Source organism: Chlorocebus sabaeus, chromosome 24 (genome assembly GCF_047675955.1).
Source record: "Chlorocebus sabaeus isolate Y175 chromosome 24, mChlSab1.0.hap1, whole genome shotgun sequence".
NCBI lineage: Eukaryota > Metazoa > Chordata > Mammalia > Primates > Cercopithecidae > Chlorocebus > Chlorocebus sabaeus.
This window is the reverse complement of record NC_132927.1, coordinates 72,193,477-72,216,350: the sequence shown is the minus strand read 5'-3', so window position 1 is coordinate 72,216,350 and position 22,874 is coordinate 72,193,477. Positions and strand designations below refer to the sequence as shown.

General features: G+C 50.8%; 1 protein-coding gene across 2 annotated transcripts in view; it reads right to left on the bottom strand.

Annotated features, from left to right (window-relative positions):
- TUNAR (transmembrane neural differentiation associated intracellular calcium regulator) overlaps window positions 1-22,588 on the bottom strand; it is a 49,006-nt gene extending 26,418 nt beyond the window's left edge. Inside the window, exons 1-2 of one of the 2 annotated variants that reach the window (XM_073011303.1) lie at window positions 21,740-22,588; window positions 21,151-21,468 (exon numbers count right to left, since the gene is read on the bottom strand). Coding sequence is in view for 1 of the 2 variants with exons in the window: in XM_007988117.3 (XP_007986308.3) it covers window positions 21,151-21,162 (12 nt within the window). In the remaining variant the exon portion in view is untranslated. The remainder of the gene's footprint in view (window positions 1-21,150; window positions 21,469-21,739) is intronic. The other variant, XM_007988117.3, reaches the window with a different exon arrangement.
- Window positions 22,589-22,874: the final 286 nt, after the last annotated feature.

The following is a 22,874-nucleotide window of genomic DNA, read 5'->3' as shown; positions in this document are numbered from 1 at the left end:
GGAGTCTTACTCTGTCGCCCAGGCTGGAGTGCAGTGGCCGGATCTCGGCTCACTGCAAGCTCCGCCTCCCGGGTTTACGCCATTCTCCTGCCTCAGACTCCCGAGTAGCTGGGACTACAGGCGCCCGCCACCTCGCCTGGCTAGTTTTTTGTATTTTTTAGTAGAGACGGGGTTTCACCGTGTTAGCCACGATGGTCTCGATTTCCTGACCTCGTGATCCGCCCGTCTTGGCCTCCCAAAGTGCTGGGATTACAGGCTTGAGCCACCGCGCCCGGCCTCCGTGTACCTTTTCTTAGGAAGTAACTTGAGCAAACAGAGCCTCCAACCCAGGAAAGCAATGATGGCGAGCCCAAGATGACCTGGGGGCAGCAGCCTTGAAGAGGATACAGTACCCTGGGTAGAGGAGGGGTGAGCATCCTGAGAGGGGTTAGCTCTCCAGAAATAAACAAAACAAAACAAAAACAACAATGGGGAAAGGCTCAATGGAACAGGTGGTATGAAAAAAGGGAGAGTATGAAAAAGGCATATAAAGCAAGAAGAAAAAAAGAAAGGCAACCAGAAATCCCACAAAAAATATCCTGCACAATGAAGTCATGATCCAAAGATGAAGCAAACTACAATATGGCATGCTTCCAAGCAACTGACATTGTGTAGGCGGGAGAACCCACTGGAGTCTGTTCTGGGCCATTCTGCTTTGAGTGGTCTAGGGGTTCTGACATTGATCTCTGGAGAAGAAAAGGTCATCCCAGCGCATGAGCTAACCCAGCATTAGACACCTCTAATGTAGCAATAATTATAGCAATGTCACCTACTGTTCTCAACATTCAGAGTCAAGCTATGGGCAACGCATATGCTAGAGTGTTCAGGACGGGATGCAAACTTCAGCAACCTTGAAGGAATGTCAGCCTGAAGGTAGTAGGTGGATGGCACCGAAGCTTGAGAGGAAAGACAAAAGAAACAATATGGATTAACAACCTCACCTTATGAAATAAGGAGACGGACACACTGTGCAAGGGTGCTGGAGAAAAATGTATCTAAAGATTAAAAAGCAACAGATAGAAGCACTTTAATAAGCACGGATGAAACTGAGAGGAGGAGAAAGAGCCAGTAGTATGGCATGGCTTCCTCTTCCACATCAGGAAGTCCATGACTGGGATCCAAAGACGATCAATGCGCTGTCTGGATGCAAATCCTGGATCACACAAAGTGGGGACAAGGTTGTGATGAGGATTAAATGAGTTTACAGGAAAAACATCCCCAGAACAGTGCCTGGCACAAAGCAAGCATTCAGGATTTGTCAGGGCTTTCATGATACACTCGCCTATACAATTTGATTTCTGACAATGTGCACGTGTTAATTTTTAAAAATGGTTTTACTGTGAAATAAAAAGATACGCCAAACAGAGCTATCTGAAAGAACAAATTCCAACGCAAGCCCGAATCACGGCATGAACTGTGAAGTACGATTTTAGAGCCCGCTAAGCAGGCAAGGCAGCCTGCTCTGGGAGCTGGAGAGAGCCATGGAAAACACGGAGGGCTGTGGGGAGGCGGCTTCCCAGAGCCAGGCCTGCAAGGAGACCCTGCCCTTTGCACTCCCAAATTGCAAACTGCAGAGTACTCTACTGCCGCATGATATTGACATAACAAAGTGTTATTTTTTGCAAATGGAAAATAAATGTTACCACCTTTTGGGGCACCTGGGCACTTTTTACAAACTGCTTGCAAGTGGGATTCAAACTGCTACTCTCTCGATTCCATTTTTATTTGCAGAGTAAGGCAAACAGAGCAGAGGCTTTCTGCTTCTGTTTTTGCAAAAATAAAAACAAGTGAGGCTTGGAATGGCCTCTAGAGTTCCAGAGGGTGTGGTGCAGCTCCTGGTTGGCCCATTGCATCTGGCCCAGTCCCTTCACGGAAGTCCCAGCTTTATTCCACGCAAAACGGGGCAGGAGGTGCTTTGCCCTAGGAGGTGGGGCTGCAGTGAGTCTTGTTGCCACAAATGAAGTCTCCAGTGGGTACAGGGTCATGTCTCTGCACTCCCCCTACTTAGCTGGAACGGCCCAATCTCTATTTCTGGGGTTCTGCTTCAGTTTCCCCACTGAGCCTGAACACTGACACCCTGCCTGGTTCACTCCACCTTCTAGAAGACTGGACTCTCAGCCCCATTTCTCCCACAGTTGACTGCATAATCGTTGAGATCGGTAGGAAAGGCAGCAACTGGGTAGGCGCAGTGAGAGGTGCACAGGAGTGGGACCAGCAAGAAGGCCGGTTTGAGTGTCCACTCTGTTACTCACTGACAGAAACGTTTCTTAACCTTGCTGAGCTTGGGCTTTCTAAAGGATTCAATAATATAGCAAATACGCGACCAAGTGCCCACCTGGGGCCAAGTACCACGCAAGGTGTTGAAGATTTGAGAGGTGCACAAAGCATGTTGCATGCTTGTAAGGAATCTACCAAGGAAAAGGCCACCTGGTGGTGGATGCTATGATGGGCAGGCACCGTGTGGTGGAGCAGCCCAGAGACACAGGAGCACAGCCTGCAGTGGGACGGACCAGGGTCAGTGAGACTGCAACTGCGGGTTAAGATCTGAAGGAGGAACAGAAGCGGGAGAGTGTTCCAGTGGAAGCAACAGCACGTGCCATGGCTCAAAGGAAGAAAAAACTGGGCCTGAAACACGTTCCCGAGGTCTGGGGCACAGGGCACTGAGGGTGAGGGAGATGCCAGAGAGTTATGCCCGAAGATCAGAGACCCTGGAAGCCCTTGGAAGGGCTTTAAATCATTGGTAAAATTCCCGCTTTGCAGCAATGTGAGGTTGAGTGAGCCATGATCCTGGAGGATGTGTCGGGAACTCCCTTGTAAAAGATGTTAACATGACCAACCCACTGCCTGGGTTTCCGCTTGCCTCATTTGACAACTCTCCGCTCCCTTTCCTCCCATGCATGCACACACACATACACACACACCACACACACACTCCAAGAACATGCACACATGTGTGCTTTGCTGGAACTCAGGTCTACCGAGCTAAAATGGGGCCCCACACTTCCCTCACCCTATGAAACCAGCAGGCAGATCTTTCTATCTTGCCCAGTCCTAGCTTCCTGCCCTTCCCACTGGCTCATGCTCTCCTCCCACTGGCCCATGCTGTCCTCCTGGGTTAGACATATCTGTTCTTCCTGCCTAGACTACCCTTCTGCACATGGCTAACTGCTACTCTTCCTTTAAGGTGCAGCTCAGATGTCCCCTCTCTGGGACACCTTGTATGACCCTCGTCCAGCTTCAAGGCTGGTTCTGCACTTCCCGCACTTACCTGGCAGACAGCATCTGTCACCATTCTCTGGAGATGCTGGCTGTCTGGCTTGACTCCCTGCCTTGGCCATTTCTGTGCCCTCAGCTCCAACCTATCACCAGGAGAGAGGTGGTGCCCAGCAGGAACGTGTGGCTGGGATGAACACTCCATCCCGCAGTGCCCAGCACCAATATGCACGTGCCGTGGACTCCAAGAGGAAGCCGCCTGTGGTTGAGGACAGGAGGTCTCTGGGTCCTCACTCTCTCTTTCACTGCAACCGCATCTACACCTTTGCTGTGCGTCATCCTTATCCCATCTGACCCTTGCTTAAAAGAGTCCTTTCTTTTAAGATCTCTTGAAGCTCTGCAATATGCAGAGAAGGAGGCTGACCTGTGGGAAAGCCTGCTCTTCCAGGCATGGCCTTAGGGGCTTTTTATGTAACATCCCAACAATCTATAGACCCTACAGCTCAGCACCTGCAGAAGGTCACGGGCCTGGTTCCAAATCACCTTTCTCAGTCTATTGGCAACAGTTTATACCAAGAAAAAAATGTTTCGACAAGCAGAACTGTTGACAAGGGCCCCGCAAACCCCATTCTTCATCAGCGTTTCAAATCTGGACCCTCATATGTGAATCTCTCCCTCCCCGCCCTCCTCCTGCTAGTGTGGCCGTCCTGGGTTAAGGTGCCTGGGGAAGGGGGACCCGAAAGCCGCTGGGCTTCAACAGGGCATGACTTTGTCTAATTTGTCGAATTCAGTTAGGGGTCCCTAAGCCCTTGCACAGATGCAGCACATAGCGTGTGTTCAATGAGAGCTCGTTAACGTTAACATCAGATGCACGGCCTGATCCCCAAAGAGGCGAATTTCTGACAAAATGGCATTTTTTCATTGAAAGGCGACCCAGACCAAGAAGACGCGTTCTTTCTCCTCAAACACTCTTGACATCCCACGGGACCTTAACGCTCACCTTAAACCAGCGCTCAAAGCCAGACAGATGCTAACCCAGCTTGGATGATCCAATCAGCAATGGTTGCTCCTCTTCTCTCTTCTGGAAAGCTGCCAGCTTCCTTGAGCAGTCATCTCCACAGGGCAGCTACCCACCAAAACAGGGCAAAATCGTCTTGCGACTCTGAATCAGCATTAGCCAGGGTGCCTCTGTGTGCCAGGCACACGTGGGACCCACCATGTATATTTCTGCAAGGCTATTTGCAAATGACTGAACAGGCCCAGAAAGACCAGGCATGTGCCCACATAGTGCAGCCACAATTCGGAGCTGGTGGTGAATCTTAATAATGAATGCAGCATCCATGAGCAGCTTTGAAAATGCCTGGTGCCAGGCTCCAGCTCAGACCAACTGCAACATTAATACAGAGTGAGGAGGCCCGGGCATGAGTACTTTTCAGATGCTCCTGGAAAGGCTATTCTCATAGACAGCTGAGTTGAGAACTCCAGCAGTGGAGCAAAAGCCGCCTCTGGCAACGGGTCTTGTCGGTTCTCGTTAACTGAGCACGTGCTATGCCCCCAGCACTCCGCTGGCTGCTTGCCGGGGGTGACGGGGGTGGGGAAGGATCCATGGTCTTTCAGAAAGCAGCTCCTGCTCCCAGGGAGCAGCCAGGTAGCTTTAGGAATCAGGGCCACACACAGGACTTGAGGACAGACCCAACTCCTCAGAGCCATAAGGAGTGAGGGCGGCCCCTTCCCCGTTGGCCCCTGGCCACTTTCAATTCCACTTTGCAACAAACTTTTCCTTTACAGGCCAAGCAGTCAATATTCTTAGGTCTGCTGACAGCACTGCCCAGCCAGGTTGCTCCAGGTTCCTGTCTGCTAAAACCCTGGATTCCCATCCTGCAACCCTGACTTTCCCAGGCTGCTTCCCAGGCTGCCAAAAGGAAGCTTCCTCTTTTCCAAGATCGCAGGTGGCCTCCCATCTCTCCCACTATCCCTGTCCTCACCCGCTTGGGTTTCCACTAGTCCTTGGCAGGGACGCTCATGAAACTCTCTGGAGAGTCCATGTTCCCTCTCACTGGTCTCTAGTGAGAAAATTTTCCCATCCCATTGGCCATGGGCACTGCAGACTCAGCACACCTCAAACTTGACGTGTCTTCAGAAATTCACTTGAAACTGCAACAAGTTTTCGGAGGGGCCACCTCCTTGCCCAAATCTACCACCTTTTCCTATAAGTGGCTCTCACTGGGGCTACATGGCCACCTATCCCTGCACCACCAGACATATCGAGGTGCTGTCTTCAACTGTATTCTTCAATCAGGTCCTGCCACTTCATCCTGAGGCATCTCCCAGATAATAAGGAAAGCTGCAGACCTGGAGGCCTTTCAAGTCGTGCATGGGTTTAATATGCATTGTCTCATGGAAGCCCACAGCAGCCCTGCAGGGTGCTCAGAGAGTGAAGAGACTTGCCCAGGGGAGCCTCACAGGGTCACAGCAATGTGGGACTAAAGCTGCAGAAACACGGCAGCTCCCATGAGCCTGAAACTGCTGGAGGGGAAATAGAGATGGCCAGGCATCCCTGCCCTAGAGACGCTTGTCATCTGGTGGGGGAAAAAGAACCAGGCCAGCTCGAATGTCTAAGCTCCACGCCACTTCCCTAAACATAGCTTTCTCGGCCACCCTGAGGTCAAAATGATACCCTGACCAGTAATGCACCAGGTGCTGCCAGGAGCCCTGAGGAAGTCGACACCTCCAGCCAGAGGTGGCCCTGCTCCCTGGAACACACACTGTGCTTGCACTGCCACCCACTCACTGAGGCCACGCACTGGCAGCATCTCAAACAGATGCGAAAGCGGCACAACCCATCCCCAGGCTGGCAGCAGCTGACTTCATGCCCCTCCTGGCAGAAGGACTCATGAGCACAGCCCCTACTGGAAGCATCTCATGGGCCTGAGCAGGGGACTGAGGAGAACCCAGGGAGGGAAGAACACTGACCGGGCACAGAACCTTCTGGGTAAGAGCGTGGTCCACTACGGGCCCCCTGGCAGTGTCTCAGTGTCATAGGGGACCTGTGTCCCCCAAAAAGATATGCTCAAGTCCTAACTGCTAGTACCTGTGACTTCATTTGGAAATGGCATCTTTGCTGATGCAATTAAGTTAAAATCTGGTCACATGAGTCAGGGTGAGTAAACCCAATGACTAATATCTTCATAAGAGAAAAAGAGAGGATTTGGACACAGACAAATAGACACACAGGGAGAAGGTCATGCGAAGACAGGGGCAGAGGCTGGAGTGGTGCAGCTACAAGCCAAGAATGCCAAGGATTGTGGGCAACCACCAGCAACCAGGAAGAGACAGGGACCCTCCCCTGGAGCTTTCTGATGGAGCACAGCCCTGCTGACACATGGACTTCAGGCTTCCCATCTCCAGAACTACAAGGCCATACATTTCTGTTGTCTTCATCCACCCAGTTTTTGGTATTGTTACGGCAACCCTAGGAGACTAAGCACCCAGCTAGGACACATAAGAGACAACAGAGCCAAGATCAGGGACAGCCTTTCAGCGGCATGTGTAGCGAGTGTATAGTACTAGGGAGATGAACTTGGCGGCAGAGACTCTGGTCCAATTCCTGCTCCATCTCTTAGGGTCTGAGCCTTTTTCCTCATCTGCCATTTTGGGCCAGTAAGCCTTGCCCACCTATTCCACACTTGTTAAATTTGACCTGTGCCCACAAAGGGGCTTTATAAACAGAACTTACATGAATTGCAGGGCTCTTGTGGAGAGAGGGTGAAAATTATTCCAAAAGCCAATGGCTTTCTCCAAAAAAGGAATCAACCGTCAAAGGTGACGTCATGAACACGACTGTTGCCAGCCTGTGTCTTCAGACTCGGAGGTGGGCAAGTGACAGGTTCCTCTCAAGCTCCAGGGAAAACCCCCGAGGAGGTGGGACCTTGGCTCTAGCTTCTGACCGGGGATGCACTTTCAGAAATCAGTCATTTTGAATGTGTCTGCCTATGCCAAACGTTTGCTCTATTTAAAAGTGTTTGCCAGCACAGATTTCTGATTTGTGAATGCTAGTTCAACCACCCCATGGCCGAAGGGCTCTTTCTAAATCACAGACTAGATCATGTCGCTTCCCTGTCCCCCAACTTCAGCAGGCTCCAGACACAGGTCGACTCTTTTTGCTCCTGTCTGGGTTGCATTATTATTGTTAAAAATGATCTCTGAGGACTCTGAGTGCTGTGGGGCCCGGTGTAAGCCCACAGACCAGTTCAGCTCTATGACCAAAGTCTCAGCTGTCAGTGGTGAAATGGGAAAACCAAGAACAATACACTCTGATTAATTTAATTACACTTGATTAATTTGATTAACGAATAAATTTAAAACACTTTTACAATTCTAATATTAAGGTCTTCCTGTTTTCTAAATTATTTATCACGTGCTGATGAAAGAAGACAGATTAAAACTGGGCAATCTTATACCAATTTCCCAACTAAACAAATACCCTCTTCTGTGGACATCAAAAGGCTGGCAACCACCACCCGAAACCAGGAATTGGCTTTGAGGCAAAGGCATAGGAAACACGCTATTTCTCTCTCCCCTCCTGCACACCCTACCTGGGGAACCTATCCCAGTGACAGCCTCGAGGGACAGCTTTCCCTACCATGTGACACCACCTCCCAGCCACAGCTGTTTAGAGCAGAGGGCTCCTCACCAAGCCAGGCCACTCTACTCTCCTGGGAATTTAGGCCCCGGGGAGACGGAGTGAGTTTTAAGGCCACACAAATGTAGGGTTGGGGCTACCATATTGGGGTGACCATTGTTTGGCCATATGCTCAGAGGACAAGCAGAAAAACCCAAAGTTGAAAAGGAAAGTTAGAGACAAAGGGTACCAGATGGTGAGACCTGGGGCTCCAGACAGAGAGGAAGGAAGACATCCTGGTCACTGATGGCTTCATTTCTCCTTCATGAAGCCAGAATGCATTTCTTGCTTCAATTTGCATGAAATGCCAATTTCTTACAAAAAATCTCCCATCGCTGAGAAGCTGAAAAAGGAGAATTGCTTGAGCCTAGGAATTCAAGGCTCTAGTGTGCAATGATTGCGCCTGGGAATAGCCACTGCCCTCCAGCCTGGGCAACACAGTGAGACCCCACCTCTTGGGGAAAAAAATCTCCCATTGCTTAGAACCCTTTGTCAGGTTTTTGGTTTTTGGTTTTGTTTTTTTTTTTCTTTGTGTCCCTCTAAATTCCATGAGGAAGGAGACAAGATAGGCCTCAAGAAATGCTCACCAGTAAAAAGCTGTTTCCTAAATGGCTGAGTGGAGGATTCATGGATGGATGGGCTGGCTGGGGCGTCAGACACAAGAGCCAGGAGAGCAGCCATCTCTGCGCTGCCACCACCCCTGCAGGTGCACAGGAAGGGAGGCCCTTCCGGTGCTCTGCTTTGAGAGAAGCCAGAAGCCAGACGGGGGTGACAGCTCCGTGGGCTTACAAGGAAGATGAGTTTCTGCTTAAGCTCCTCCTCACGAGGGAGGTCTACTCTTGGTGAAGGACCAGGAAACAGGAAAGCCAGAGTTACTGGGAACAGTCAGCTCCCAGTCACGGGGCTGCCCGGGGTTCGGAGAACCTGAAAGTTCACAGTGTAAGAGAGGAGAGCAGCCTGCTAAGTGGTGGCCGGGTGGAAAAGTTAATAGTGGAGGCGGAAGATGAGGAGGGGGAGGGAGAGGAGGCAGGGAGGGGTGGAGGGGGAAGGGCAAGCCAAATTCTCCTTCAGATGCAGGAGGCACAGTGCCCAGGGCCCACAGAAATGTTCCAATTTAAAATCAGAAGGAAAACAATGAACTTCCGGGTAGAAGAAAATGTTTTAATATATAACATTAATATGTTCATCTTTAATATCAGCTCAGTCCTAAGAAATAATTTTTAATTTTTCTTTTTATGGAGGAAGAGGCCCATGAAAACAGAATTGCCCAGGACCCAGGAAAGCGAGAACGTGGCTCCGGGTGAAGAGAAGGGAGGCCAGGGACAGCAGGGGAGGGGAGGGGAGATGGTCTGCCCCAAGGGTTGGTACCAAGGGCCTCTTTGAAGCTGAGGAGCCACAGCTGGGCTCGCACACAGCTCTGCTTCCTTCTTCAGAAAGGACTTCCAAAGGGGAAACAGCTCACATGCTTACAGAGGTCCCATTTCACGGGGCCTGTGGTGCTTCACACTTTACACTGCAGAGGGGTGACGGCCGTGCTCCGGATCCGAAACCCTACTCTGCTGCCTTGCAATGGTCTACCTTGTGTAAAGCACCTGAGCACTCCGTGGTGGCTGAAAACATACTGGCACCCTTCGGCACCCCTCCCATCAGAGGATGGAGTCATGCCCCCCATCCCCTCGAATATGGGCTGGCCTTAGGGACTTGCTTCTAAGGACACGCCAGAAGTGATACTATGTGACTTCTGAGGCTCGATCACCACAGAGGATACAGACACCCCCACTTCCTACAACTGCTTGCTCTCTCTTGGGGCAATGGAGCCCTAGGCTACAGGTAGGCAGTACAGCTACCCAGCCACACGGAACGTCCACAGAGCGACGGAGAGTCTCAGCTGTGCCAGCCTCCCCACTCCCACCCTTAGGCTGCGCCCCCCTTCTCACTCAGGCACCAGACATTCGAGTGAGGAAGCCTCGCAGGTGACTCCAGCCCAGCCAGTCTGACTGCAACCTCACACGAGGCCCGGAGCAAGGCCACCTAGCTGAGCGAAATAAGTGATTACCCATGTTCAAAACCACTATCTGAGGTGTTTTCGTATGCACCAATACATACTCGAAGGCTTAGTATTTTCATCTGTAAAATGGGAATAATAAAAGTAACTCCTTTATCAAGCTGTTGTATACATTCAGTGAACGAGTCCATGGAAAGGACCTATTGCAGAGGGTCCCCACCCCAGTAAGCACCCAGTAAACATTAATCAAAGCTGGGATTACCATTAATTGTTGTTATTATGCCCATTTTTCAGAAGAGAAAATAGGACTCACAAAGGCTGAAGCACATTGTCCAAGAATCATACAGGGAGTTAGAGGATAAGCTCAGATTTCAATCCAGGTCTGTCCAGTGCCTCACAATCTGACTCAAAGAACAGCTTCAAATAAAAGGTGCATGATCCCCAAAGTGACTGTGACAGCCATCAAAATCCTGTTGAAGAACTGCCATTCCAATGGTGAGACTGTAGGCACAGAGAGTCGCCAGCCAAGTGCAGCAGAATCTGGGAGGTACTAGGTCCTTGCCCAGGAAAACAAAAGGAACTGAGGTCAGATGCTCAAAATGTCTTAATAATAATTACCCTGAATAACCACACAGAACTCATACATTTTCTACACTGTTTTGTCATCCATCATCTGGTCGGGTCCCCAACCCAAGAGGATAGTTTTTATAGCTTTGCTCTCCTCTTTCATTAAAATGAGAGTCAATAAGGTGATGAAACCTATGAAATGTGCCAGCAGGTAGATTAGTTCTGTCCAAAACTGCAATAATTTATGGGCCTCCCAAGATTATTTATCCAATACATATATTTACTAAGTTTGGGGGTAATAACCTGGGAAAGTTTGCAAACAATTCCTTTATGTTCCACGGGGCTGTGATGGATGCATTTTATGAGCAGGAACTGTACTTATAGATCTGCCTAATAAAGCCCTGAAGGTTTTACTGTTTTGAAGTCAGCCAGCAGAGCTGTCATCAGCTTCTCATGCATTTAGGAGAACCTACTTGGTAAGGTGAGAAACAGTCAGGAGCGCCAGGCTGCCCCAAAAGCTCAGCCAGACTGACGGCTGCACAAGTCCCTTTGCACAATGCATGCTCCGTCCAGTCACTAACAGGCCAGGAGTAACTTCCAGGTGCCAAGCAAGTTTCGCCCCAAGTACTGATGATCCAGGGAATAGATAGTTGAGAGAAGGAGATGGCGCCAGCGGTGATGATCTCACGAGATGGTTTGGGTTAAACTTATGTATGTATGTAAGTGTGCACTAGGGGCTCTGAGAACCAGGATGAAAGGCTTTCCCAGGACCCGATGCTGCATTTCAGGAGCCTTAGAGCTCCAAACAGAGAACTCAGCCCCATCGACTTCCATGCCCACATCCTGACAACCATTCTAATCTGCTCTGATAACTTGCTACTGAATTCCTTTCTCTGCTTGCATTCAACTTCCACACAAGCTTCAGAAACCAAGAAACAAACAAAGGGCCAGACATCTAGGGTTCTTGCCCAGCCCCATGGCTCTGGGCCTGAGTTCCAAGAGGGAAGACAGATGAACAAGGAGAAAGCCACGTCCTCCGTGCGTGGTGGGCAGCAAGGCAGTGTGAAGACAAACTGCCCATTTCCAGGTGGACTCTGCCAGCATTGGGCACTGGGCATTGGCCGGCCTCAAGGATCATGACCAACCCCAGAATGATTTGATGTCCTGCTCGGCCACAATTCCACTTCGCTTCTCTTGGCCTCAATTTGTTGACCTGTAAATGGGACCCATGGAGGGTGGAGTTGCATTCCCTTCCCAGGCCCACGTCCTGGGGTGAGGAACCCTCCAGAGGGTGGCAATCTTCACCAGGAGGCTGACTGCCCAGGCACCATCTGGCATGCCCTTGGCACCATCTGGCAGTCAGCCAGTAATGAAGAGGGCTCTCTGCCAGGCCCACACTCCACAGAAACCAGCTAAGAATTTGCCCACCGGCTTGTGGAACATGCTTTTCTCTTTCTCTCTCTCTCCTCCTTAGCAACAAGAAAGTGAAGGTCAAGTGTAGTATAACCACCCATGACCCTGAGACACTCTTCCCTTCTTCATGTTCCCTTTGTCCAGCCAGCTCTGCAAAAGTCACCAGCCCTGCCAAGCATGTGGATTTTAAAGCAAATGGTCACTGAGTGGCACATGCCTTAATTCCTGACTATTACCCCCTTTCCCACCCACTGAGCCCACTGCTGGGGGAAGCTCAGGGAAGCTGACCAGCCAATGTGCGCCCCGGATTCTCTCAGCTGTGGATGTAAGTCTGGGAGCATTGTTTTTAGGCCAGGAGCAGCCTGAATGCATTTGCAGAGGCACAGGGAGACCCACGGCTCGGTGAATCAGGTTGGGACACTGCCCGCTCTATTTCCTGTTGGCTAGAGTCCACGATGGCTGGGCAGCGAGTGCTGAAGCCAGCGGCTACCTTGCTTTCCTTCCGAGCCTCAGCAGAGTTGGCAGAGTTGGGGTCTGGGCAGCAGGGCCCAGAGGATCAGTCAATAGATACAGACAAGCAAAGACATTGCAATCAGAGAAACGGTGCCTGAGGTTACACCCGGGACAACCATGCTCGTTCCCGCACAGTATTTCTTCTTGAACATTTTACACATCTTCACTATCCTATAATATAGAGGGTATGGGGGGTCATACACAGGGCTACCAGCTATCTTTTTAATGCGAATCCTCAGTCAAACCCCTCCCAGAGCTCCCTGTCACCTGTAAGATGTGGAACCCTCCCTAATCTAGCATTCAAGACCCACTCCCATCTAAGCAGGAGTGACCCAGCCTTGTCTCTGCCTCGTGGCCTCAGTCTGACTCTACAGACCTACAACACAGTCCCCTCTCCCTGATAAACAGGCCTCTGTGCTTCTGCTCACACTTGCCCTCCTATCTAGAGTGCCTTTCCCGCTCATCTCTGCTCAAGAAATTCCTTCTCATCTCCCAGGACTCCAGTCGAACGCCTCCACCCTCCCCTGGCCAAACCCATCTTTCCCATCTCTGCCTTCTCGGAGCATGTCAATCACTCTAATTGGCTACGGGTAGTTACGTAACACGTTTTCCCCAACTGTCTCTGAATCCATAAAAGGCAGGGAACATCTCTACCTTCATCCTCCACCCCACTTTGCTAATGGCCTCTCAGTGAAGGCTTGGTCAACGTGTCCACAGAAAGCATCCCAAAGAAGACTGATGCTGAGAATGAAAATGCTTCCCTCCTTACGATTCAAGGTAAAGCATCTGCAACGTCAGACCCAAAAGGGTCTGAAGTTGTCCTGGCCTTTTTCACTCGTCTGCACTGCTGGGCAGGCTGGCTTTCAGAAAACCAAGCCCCGGCCCCACACGCTGAGCTTGCGTCCCAGCTGAGAGACCCCACAGATCTTCCAGTGTCGTGCTCAGCTCACCTCGGAGGGGAATCTCACAACACAGTCCGTCTTTCCCTCCTACTTGCCAAGGGACTGATACTTTCGAGTGCAGTTTGCTTAACCTAGGCCCCAAAAGGGCTACTGTTGATACACAGGCCAGAGCAACTATTTCTCGGTAGGAGGTGAAAAAAAGGCCAGAGAAATACTTTCCAGACCACATCGTTTCATCTGTAAGCAAGAGCGGCAGTCGGAGATACAACCACGCAGACACATATTGCGGGGACCGCAGTGCCTGGACGTAGCAGGTGTCTTGTGAATATTTGTGGAAAGAAGAGAAGGAGGGATGACAGGGCCCTGGGATCAAAAGTGGCTGAGTTAACAGTTCAGCCCAAGAGGGCTGCAGTCTATACCCAGAAACTTCCTCTGAAAAAAAGTTCTAGAGCCACTTGGACAATGCAGTCCCATGATGAGTCACCCTGTAACACGGTGCCCAGAATTAAAGAGCTGCTTTGAAATTTGTTTTTACTATGGTGGTGGGCAGGCCCAGAAACAGATCTGCCCAATTGGGCTTAAGAGTGTCAGTCTGCAGCGGTTTTCAGCATGGTGGCGGGACGGAAAACAGAGCTTCACAGGTATGTGCCCCACCTACCGGGGCTGGCACCCTGCCTTGGCAGTCCCCAGGTCCTGTGGCTCCTCGGAGTGAACACCTGGCAACTGGGTGGGTTCTAGCGCTGTGGCACAAAGAGGGAGGCAAGGGGGCAGGTGGTGGGAGAGGAGGTGAGATGGAGGGCCAGATCATGCAGGGCCCTGAGGGTCACCTTAAGGTCCCTGGCTATTGGGCACAGGGGGGACTGAAGCTCTCCCAGTCGAGGAGAAATGAGATCCTTTAAAAGGCCCATTCTGGCTACCATATGGGAGACAAACTGTAGTGCGCAGAGGAGGAGGAGTGGGAAGCACGGTGAAGAGGGTCGAGGGACTCAGACAGCACAGCGGTGGGTGAAGGTGGGAAGAATGGCCAGCATGGGGGTGAGTGCCGCATTCTGAGTCCTTTAGAGCAGGGAGGGGCATTACTGATCTGCCACCCATGAGAACCAGTGATTCTCAAACACCACTGTGCCCGAGATGAGAGTGACCTGGAAGTGTGTTAAAAATATAGATTCTGAGCCCCCCATCCCCAGGAGTTCTAATTCAGCAAGTCTGCAGCAAGGTCCACCTGTATGCATTTTAATAAGCTTACCTGGTGTTTCCACGGAAGTGGTCCCTGGATCACACTTGGAAAAAACCTATAGTGGCCCAATCTTTGCACTTGAAACCAGAGAAGGGTCAGAGTGGGGGGTGGCTTGGCCCTAGGCACCAAGGTGAGAGGAGAGAGAAGGCCACCTCCTCCCAGCCTGGGCTCTCCCCACCAGCCCTCGTGTGCCTCCAAGTCTGCAACAGCTAAGTCCTCCAGATTCTGAACAGACCCCTTAAAAAGGGCAGAGGGTGACGCCCCACTAGCAGCCTATGACAGTAGCAGCCTATGACACACTACAGCTGTCTGTGTCCACCACGGCAGCCTCAATGCCTAGCAGTGCCTCGACCAGAGCTATTGCTCCATAACTGTTTGTTAAACCGTTGTCCCTGACTGAGGAAAGAATGATGGTGTGTGTGGGGGGTGGATCCTGGTAATCAGACAGGACCAGAGAGACGCATGCTCCGTGGAGGGGATGGCTCCATGCCTGCACAGATGGACAGAGCCACTCTCAACCGCCACAAGGATGTCCTCAAACAGACTCGAGGACAACCAGCCCTGGTGTAGAAGCTGCATCTACAGAGAATTTTCAGACTGAAGCAATGTTATCTTGTCAGTAAAACTGATAGAGGAACAGTCTCAACATTCCCTTTCAGAAGCTGGGTGTATTTTTCCACTCCTCCTTTTCAGATGAAGAACACAGGATGTGGCTTTCACTTCTACCTTTAGACTTAACACTGCAAAACTGGGCGTACTGTTTTAGAAGTAGTCAATAAAGCCCTCTGAGCAAGGATACTGTATCCATTCATAAATCATTTTAACCTTGCACGTGATGCTCTCCGGGGGCATTCACTTTATTTAAAAATATAAGACTTATCAATATTGATCATTAAAAAATGACTGTCGTTATCATCCATTTTCTCAATTAAAAGAATCAAGAAGTGGATCGGGATCCCGAGACCATATTAGCAGATAGAGGCGGAGAAATGTGGCAGGCTGGGAAAATGCCCTGGGTATTCTGTTTGCTCTTTTGCTCGGTGATGCTAAATGAGGTACTACATACAGCAGCTCATCATAGATAATTAAGAAACAGAAGCACCCGGAAATACATTGACCCTCACCAAGGCCACCACCTGACCTTGGGATTCAGGTTTCAAAAATTAGGGTCTGTCAAGGCATTTAGCCTAGCCTCTCTTAGCCACCCCGAAGGACTTGGGAAGGTGGAGGTTTTTAACCACACGAAGTGCCATCTGCACTCGTCATAAGCCACATACAAAGACAACAAGAAACACACCCAAATTTCTTAGTGAATGTATCCTGTGATTCTTGTTGCTGGAAACAAGTGTGAAATCGTTTCTACTATCATGCCCCGAATAAGTGTTCACAGTAATCACGTATCAGAGGCCATGAACTTCTCTGTCTTCTTATCTTATCCTCTCTGGTGACTCTGCAAAGCTACTCTTGCGTTTTCTACTTTTTAATAACTACACATATTAGAAATCTAGCCCAAAGCTGAAGCCACGGGGCACCTGTTCTCTCAAAGTTTGGGGGCAGAAGATGCAGATTCCATGGGCCATACTGAGGACACGCAATGTTATTCCTCATTTACCAAATCAAAAATTTGTGCTGACTGCTGAGATGTGGTCAGTATTTTGCAGATTGTAGATGAAGCATAGTCAAGCTTTCTAACTCATTCTGTCTGCTTTTCCTCATTCATCACTTATCAAGAAACTTGAAGCTTTTGCCATATAAGTAGCTCAGTGATCCAAGGGAGATGAAGGAGGGGTCTATTGGTGAAGACGTCACTCGCATGACACAGGCAAGGCCAGCGTCAGAGACGGAAGCATTTTCAACTGCTGGTGAAGAAACCCAGCCTGAGTATCATTACCAGAATGTAAAGCCACGTGATGCGACGACAGAGTATTTCAGGGATTTTCCTTTGCTCTTTGTAAATTGAGTGTTACAGACAGGACTCTGGAATCTCCAGTCCTGGGAATGGTGGATGCTTGGCCAGCTCTACACACTTACAACGAAGAACAGCAGCTGCTATACTCACACGGGTGACCTTCCGAAGGCCGTCCCCAACATCAGCTACGACGGCGTCTCTACTCCGTAATGTGAAAAGTTCTTTGACACCTACCTTTCCTCCCGAGTCCCAGAAACTCCTAAGAGCTGCAGGTGAACCGTGAAGGTCTTACACATGTTCCTCTGAATCCCTTCTCTAGTCTGTTGTTTGGGGGAGGATTAACTCATGCGCATCCTGGAGGAGGAGAAACAGTTCTTTTGAAAGCTTCTGTTGCATAACTTTTATTGTGTCCCTTTTTCAGGAGGTGCAGCCTAGCGACAACTTCTCAGACTGATGTTGCATATGTCAGTTCGTGTTCACTTCCCACAGAACCCCAGGGGGTTGAGTGTGGGACACAGAGGAATTCTTGTAGCTTTTCCCAAAGAATCACCAGCACTAACCCTTTTAGGGTTATACTTGGCTTATTTAGGGATCTTTCTGGAAATGGACACGTTTGACATCGTGTAGTTAAAAGAAATCTAATGTACTAACAAAAATCCTGGTGAATTTAGAGGTTTATTGACAGCAAAATCACCTCCATATGTTACTTCTGTCAAATCATCTGCATGCTTTTTTTTAGTGCCATGGTTATCCAGAAACTGGGGAGGAAGGACACAATTTGGTTGCCAGACAGACACACTGCAGCAACAGCAGAAATGAGGTCCAGCACGGGTTGATTTAAACCCCAGCAGAGTCCATTTAAAACATTGCTTGGTTCTGCCATTCGATAATTATTAGAGACTGAGAAAGACACTTCAGCTCTCTGAGCCTGGGTTCCTCATCTAGAACACGGGGTTCATAATATCTACTTTGCAGAGTCGCAAGGACAAAATGTTTAAGGGCTGGTGGCTCCTTTCTCGTGCCCTCTCTATCTGAAAATGACTGCAGCTTCGCCAGGGAGACTGACCTCAGACAACACACTTTCTTAGATGTTACAAGGAAGCCTGCACACAAAACCTGGCAAAAATACCAGCCAAATAGACACTTCTTCCTCACCATTTCCCAGCTTCAGCTGAGTTCAAGGCTCTAACTAAAGTACTCTCCATTTTCAAAACAACTGCAAATAGTAATTCCATACTTCCCCTCCTTACCTTACAGGAACAGCCTGAGATTGAGGCGAAATCTTCAAGTCTCCTGAACCCTAAAGCTACACAGATACAATGTCATAGTCTTCTTACCCCATTGACCCAAATTACATAATGGTTCTTGCATCTTCTGCCACATGGATCCTAGAGACGGTCATGCTCATTGTAGTGCGCTCAGATTTGTGCTGAGCCTCTACCATGCAAGGGGACTCTGATAGGGAAGCCGGCATAATCACCTTTAAGATCAAAGCTCCATCCTCCTTCACACATTCAGGGTGCGGAGTCTCCACTTAGGGTAATAAACAGCATATCTTTGATAATCACCAATTTCTTATTGTTTATAAGAATATCTAATTGGGATGTTATGTAACCTTAAAGTACGGAGCATTCTGGAGCTATTAATAACCAGCTATCTCCAAATTTTGAGGATTCTTCAAACTTAGAGCTGGAGGGTGACATCTGGTACCAATACACACACATATACATGCAAACGTACACACCCATTGCATATATATAAACCCAGATTCAGCAAATTGAAATAATCTGTCCATGGCCACAAAGCCAATTAACAACTGAGTCAGGAATAAATCCCAGGTTTCCTGGCCTTTGGAAGCTGTTCTTTTCCTCCACACTCCGATCAGTCCAGCTGTGCATCTTCACTGAGGGAGAAATGCCACAGCACTCAGGCTGTGTCCTCAGGATGCTAAGTGTGGCTGCTGCAATCATGAGGGCATGGTCTCAACCCCTGACTTAGAATAGCAAGCAAAAAAGGGAAACGTCTCGTCTCATCGTTGTTACTTACTTATTACACATAACCTTCTTGTTCTCCCAAAAGACATCCGAGGCCCTTAAAACATATTTTAACATGAGGCCATTATATGCATAGTGTGGCAGAGTTCAGCTTTAGGGATCTCACAGAAAAAAAAAAAAAAAAAAAAAACCCTAGGTTTAAGACAAAGAAAAACTGGAAAGGAAAAATTTATTCTTGATTGCTTATTTTCACACTGGGAGAAAAAAAGCAAAAAATAGGAGAAAACTAATGAATTAAAAAATAAATATCAGTAGCAAGAGTAATGTTTTGTGATGTAATCCAGCTTTGGCTCTGAGTAGTACGATCTATGACACAAAAATCGTTATTTCATAATTACCTCAGCATTTTCAAAAGCAACTTAATGAAGATTGTTTCTCTGCATTCATTTTTATTCAAAACCTTACCAGTTAATCATGAGAAGCTAAAACACACAATGCTAGGAGATTAATATCCCCACACAAGATGCATTATTTTTCCTTTGCAGACTGTATGAGCCTGTCAAAAATGAAAGCTTTGCTCTGGTTTTGTGAATTTAAAACAGTCACAAAACCCGCTGAGAGCTGAGTTTCTGGGAAAAAGGTGGGACACGCCCGTTTCATTTGGGATTCGGCAACACTTTAAGAGGTTCATTAATCCACAACTTAAAAAGACCCATGACAACCCCATTAACAGCCCATAGGTCAAAGTGATGGATTTAGCTCTAACCCACAGCCAAAAACTAACTCAGAGTCTGAACACCCTTGCGGCCCACCTTCCCTGTCCCAGCCCCTCTACAGCCAAGCTCAGGCAGGCTCCAGGCATCGCTAATATATTCAGCAAACAATGGAGTTGGGAGAGTCTAAAAAAAAAAATCACTTTATTTATTTGCAGTAATTGTTTGCGTTGGGAATGTTTTACCTATGCAAATAAGATTGATTCTTTTTGGGAGGGGCAGGAAAAGCTCACCAGCTTGCTGCTTTCTAGCCTGCTGGGCATCTTGTTAATGCATTGGCATCAGTTCTTAGGAGTTAATGTCATCTCTCCTACTGAAAGGCCTAACCTGTCCCATAACCCCAATCTGTAGCTTGGAACATTTTATAGCCACTATGTGTTAGCCCAATAAATAATCTATTAGGCACAGCTTCAGCTTCACCTCTTTGGGTCTGAACCTGAATCTCGCAGCTCCCTGGAAACCATGTACTCTTCTTGGAAATCAACAACCCATTCAGTGTAGAATGTTTGTCCAAATCACTGGACTAAGACACCCTAGTTCAAGCCTGTAACTCATTAGTTCTTTCACTCATAGAATCACTTAGTTGAAGGGGGTCTGAGGGGCCACTCAGTCCACAGCTGCTTTGCTCTTTACTAACCGAGACACAGAGGCCCCTACTGCTAAGGGACTTGCTCTGCACCAACACAAATGTACGTGTAGACAGCTGAGCTCAACACTGTGACTCCACCATTGGAACAAGCCCCTCAGACCAGGACCAATTGATTCCATGTGGCTTCCCACTTCAGGACTGAACTAAATGCACTTAAGCAAACAGTTAACAGTGGCAAGCCAGAGAACTGGGGGCATGCATCAGGCATCGGATCTGCATTAAAACTCCTTTTCTTTTGGGCTCAGAAGTGTGAAGTTCTGCTGACACTGAGGGCTGGCAAATATGAGCCAACACTAGGCCAGCCCCTGCACAGTGGCCGTCTGGGATCAGTCTCCGCTCCTGTTAAGTAACCATCTCCAAGATTTACAAAACCAGGGGCAGGTAACCTGGATGAGCCCTGCCCCCAGGGAAAGGTTTAGGATGCAGTTCTGAGGCCTAGCATGTGCTGGGCACACAGGAGGAACCACTGTCCTTTCCATCCTTCAGGAGGACTGGGAAAACAGAACCCCAGGAAAGAGAACACCTAGGAAAACATATTATCCTCTCACCTGAACTAAAAATTAGCTTTACACTTGGAGTACACATTAGGGGCTGGCAGCAACGTGATGGCAGGATGAACAAAAAGGGCATGCTACCGGCAATTTATTTCATCAGAACAGATGCTCATTGGAGCAAGTATTTTCACACACATGCAGTGACTCTTGAGACGGAAGCAGTCAGTAGAAGAAATGAGAGGTGTGTTTGTTACAAAGGGAACAGTCTGGCAGGGAAGTAGAGTACCCTGGTTTCCAATCCTGGTCTCCCACTTCCTAACCTTGTGACCTTGATTAAGTCACTCAACCTCTCCGAGCCTCAGTTTCCTCATCGGGGCCAAGGAGAAACAGGAACCTATTTCCCAGAGCGGTTTTGAGGCGCACTGCCCGGCACGGCCTGGACACCCACTAAGTAAGAGTTGTTGCCCCCAAATGCTAAGTCTGAACCCAGCTGCATACACATGCCATTATCTAGACCAGACAGGTCTCCAGCCTGCATGTCAAGCCCGCATCTTTCTCCAGAAGGCAGAGGAAAGCACCAGGTCTGCCCCGGCAGTTCAGCCTCCAGGCGGGGTTTCGGGCACGGGAAACTGAAAGATTCAATCGGAAGCCGCAAATGTTTCCAGGCTCTAAGTGGGGAAGGAGGGCAGGACAGGGGCCCGGAGGCGGCCTCCGGGCCCTGCAAAGGGAGCTTTGTTCGCGAGGCGGAGGGCCTGGCTTACCGAGAAGCGCATCCGGAGCCGGTTGGGGGGCGCGCGGGGCACGCAGCAGAGCCAAAGCTCGGCCCGGGTCCGGAGCGCCGGAGCCGCAGGAAGGCGAAGAGGAGGAAAAAAAGGAGGCTGCCGCCGGCTCCTGCCTCATTCTCCCGGGCAGCGTTGACCCGCGGGCCGCCGCCGGATGGGGCTGGCCGCCGGGCGCGGGACCCTGTGCGCGCTGCTCATGTCCCCGTCTGCCGCTGGCGAGGTGAGCGCGCAGCCGGCTGGTCTCTGGGCGGCACCCGGGGGCTCCTCATGCCCCGCGCCGGGGCTCGGAGGGAGGATCTCGGGGAGGCAGAGCGGAGGGAAAGAGAGAGCAAGAGTCAGCATGAGAACACGCAGAGCTGCGCCCCGCGGGGGCCGGAGGCGGGCGGGCGCCAGGAGGACCGTGCTGCCCCACCCACCGCGCCTCTGCGCCCCGCGCTGCGCGCCCAGCGGGGCGCCGAGCCCCAGAAACTTTAGCACATGGCCGGTCTGGCGGCCGCGGTGGCCGAAGCTGCCCTGCTCTTCGAGCGCCCCCCACTGCTTCCTGCCCCAGCCCCAGAGCGCAGCTTACCAGCGGCGACCGCGACCGCAGCGGCTGGGCGCCCACCCGGCCGCACGCAGAGCAGTGCGCACCTGCGGGGAAGGAGGAAGGGGCTGGCTGCGTCGGGGTCTCTGCTGGGGAGGGGCACCTCGGCGGCAGCGATCGCCGCGGGTTAAGGCATCCTGCGCGGGGGCTGCGCGCGAGCGGGGTTCGGCAGGCCGGGATGGGGGAGAATCTGTGGGTCCCCCGCCCCAAGGCGCCGCTGCTGACAACGCGCGCGGGCTTCCCCGGCCCCGGGTCTGCGGAGCCAGCCCCGTTACCTAGCGACTCGCTCCGGGGAGCCCACGCTGACGCGCGCGGCGAGCCGGGCTGCGGCAGCCGAGGGGCGGGGAAGGAGGGGAGGGGGAGCTCCAGTGCCGAGAGGGCTGGCGGTTGCGGGCCGAGCTCCTCCCTCCGCCTCCCTCTCCGCGTTGGGGAGGGGTCCCGGGAGAGACGTGGCCTCCGCCTGGCCCTGGAGGATGGGAGGCCTGCGCGGGGCGGGGGAACAGAGGGAGGTACTAAGTGCTCCTGTCCCCGCAGTGGGGATGCAGCAGCAGGTGGCGGCTACGTGGCCTGTGAAGGCTGGGCACCCAGAGGCGCGCGGTGAGCCCGGCCCCGGCGGGAGCGTGGCGAATGTGGCTGTGGGTGCGTGGATGTGTGGGACACGCTCCCACCCACGTGGCGTACATGGGGACCTGGGGACGCGGGTGAAAGAGGCGCCTCCTCCTTCCTCTGGTCTCCCTCCCTCCCTCCTTCCTGGACATTTTGCTCCTGCGCTCTTTCTTCATTATGGAAGCCCAGGTTGCTCCGTTCCCCACTCCAGCTCCTCCTATCTTCCAGGGAACAGGAGGATGGCCTGGCAGCTGAAGGTAGTTATGTCGTGGTCAAACCACTACACCCCCAACCCCTGCCGCCCTTTGGCCCCTCCCCAATCCACCCCCGTGTCCAGTTGCCCGACTCTGGACACCTAACCTGCCTCAGGGCGCCTTCCGCTTTCAGGACTTAGGACCTCTGACACAGACTGGGGTTCAAATCCAGGCCCCTCCAATTGCTTGCAGTACGCAGGACGTTTGTACCGTGTTCAGGAAGATGGAGTCCTTGTCTCCAAAGGTCATAGCTAGGTACT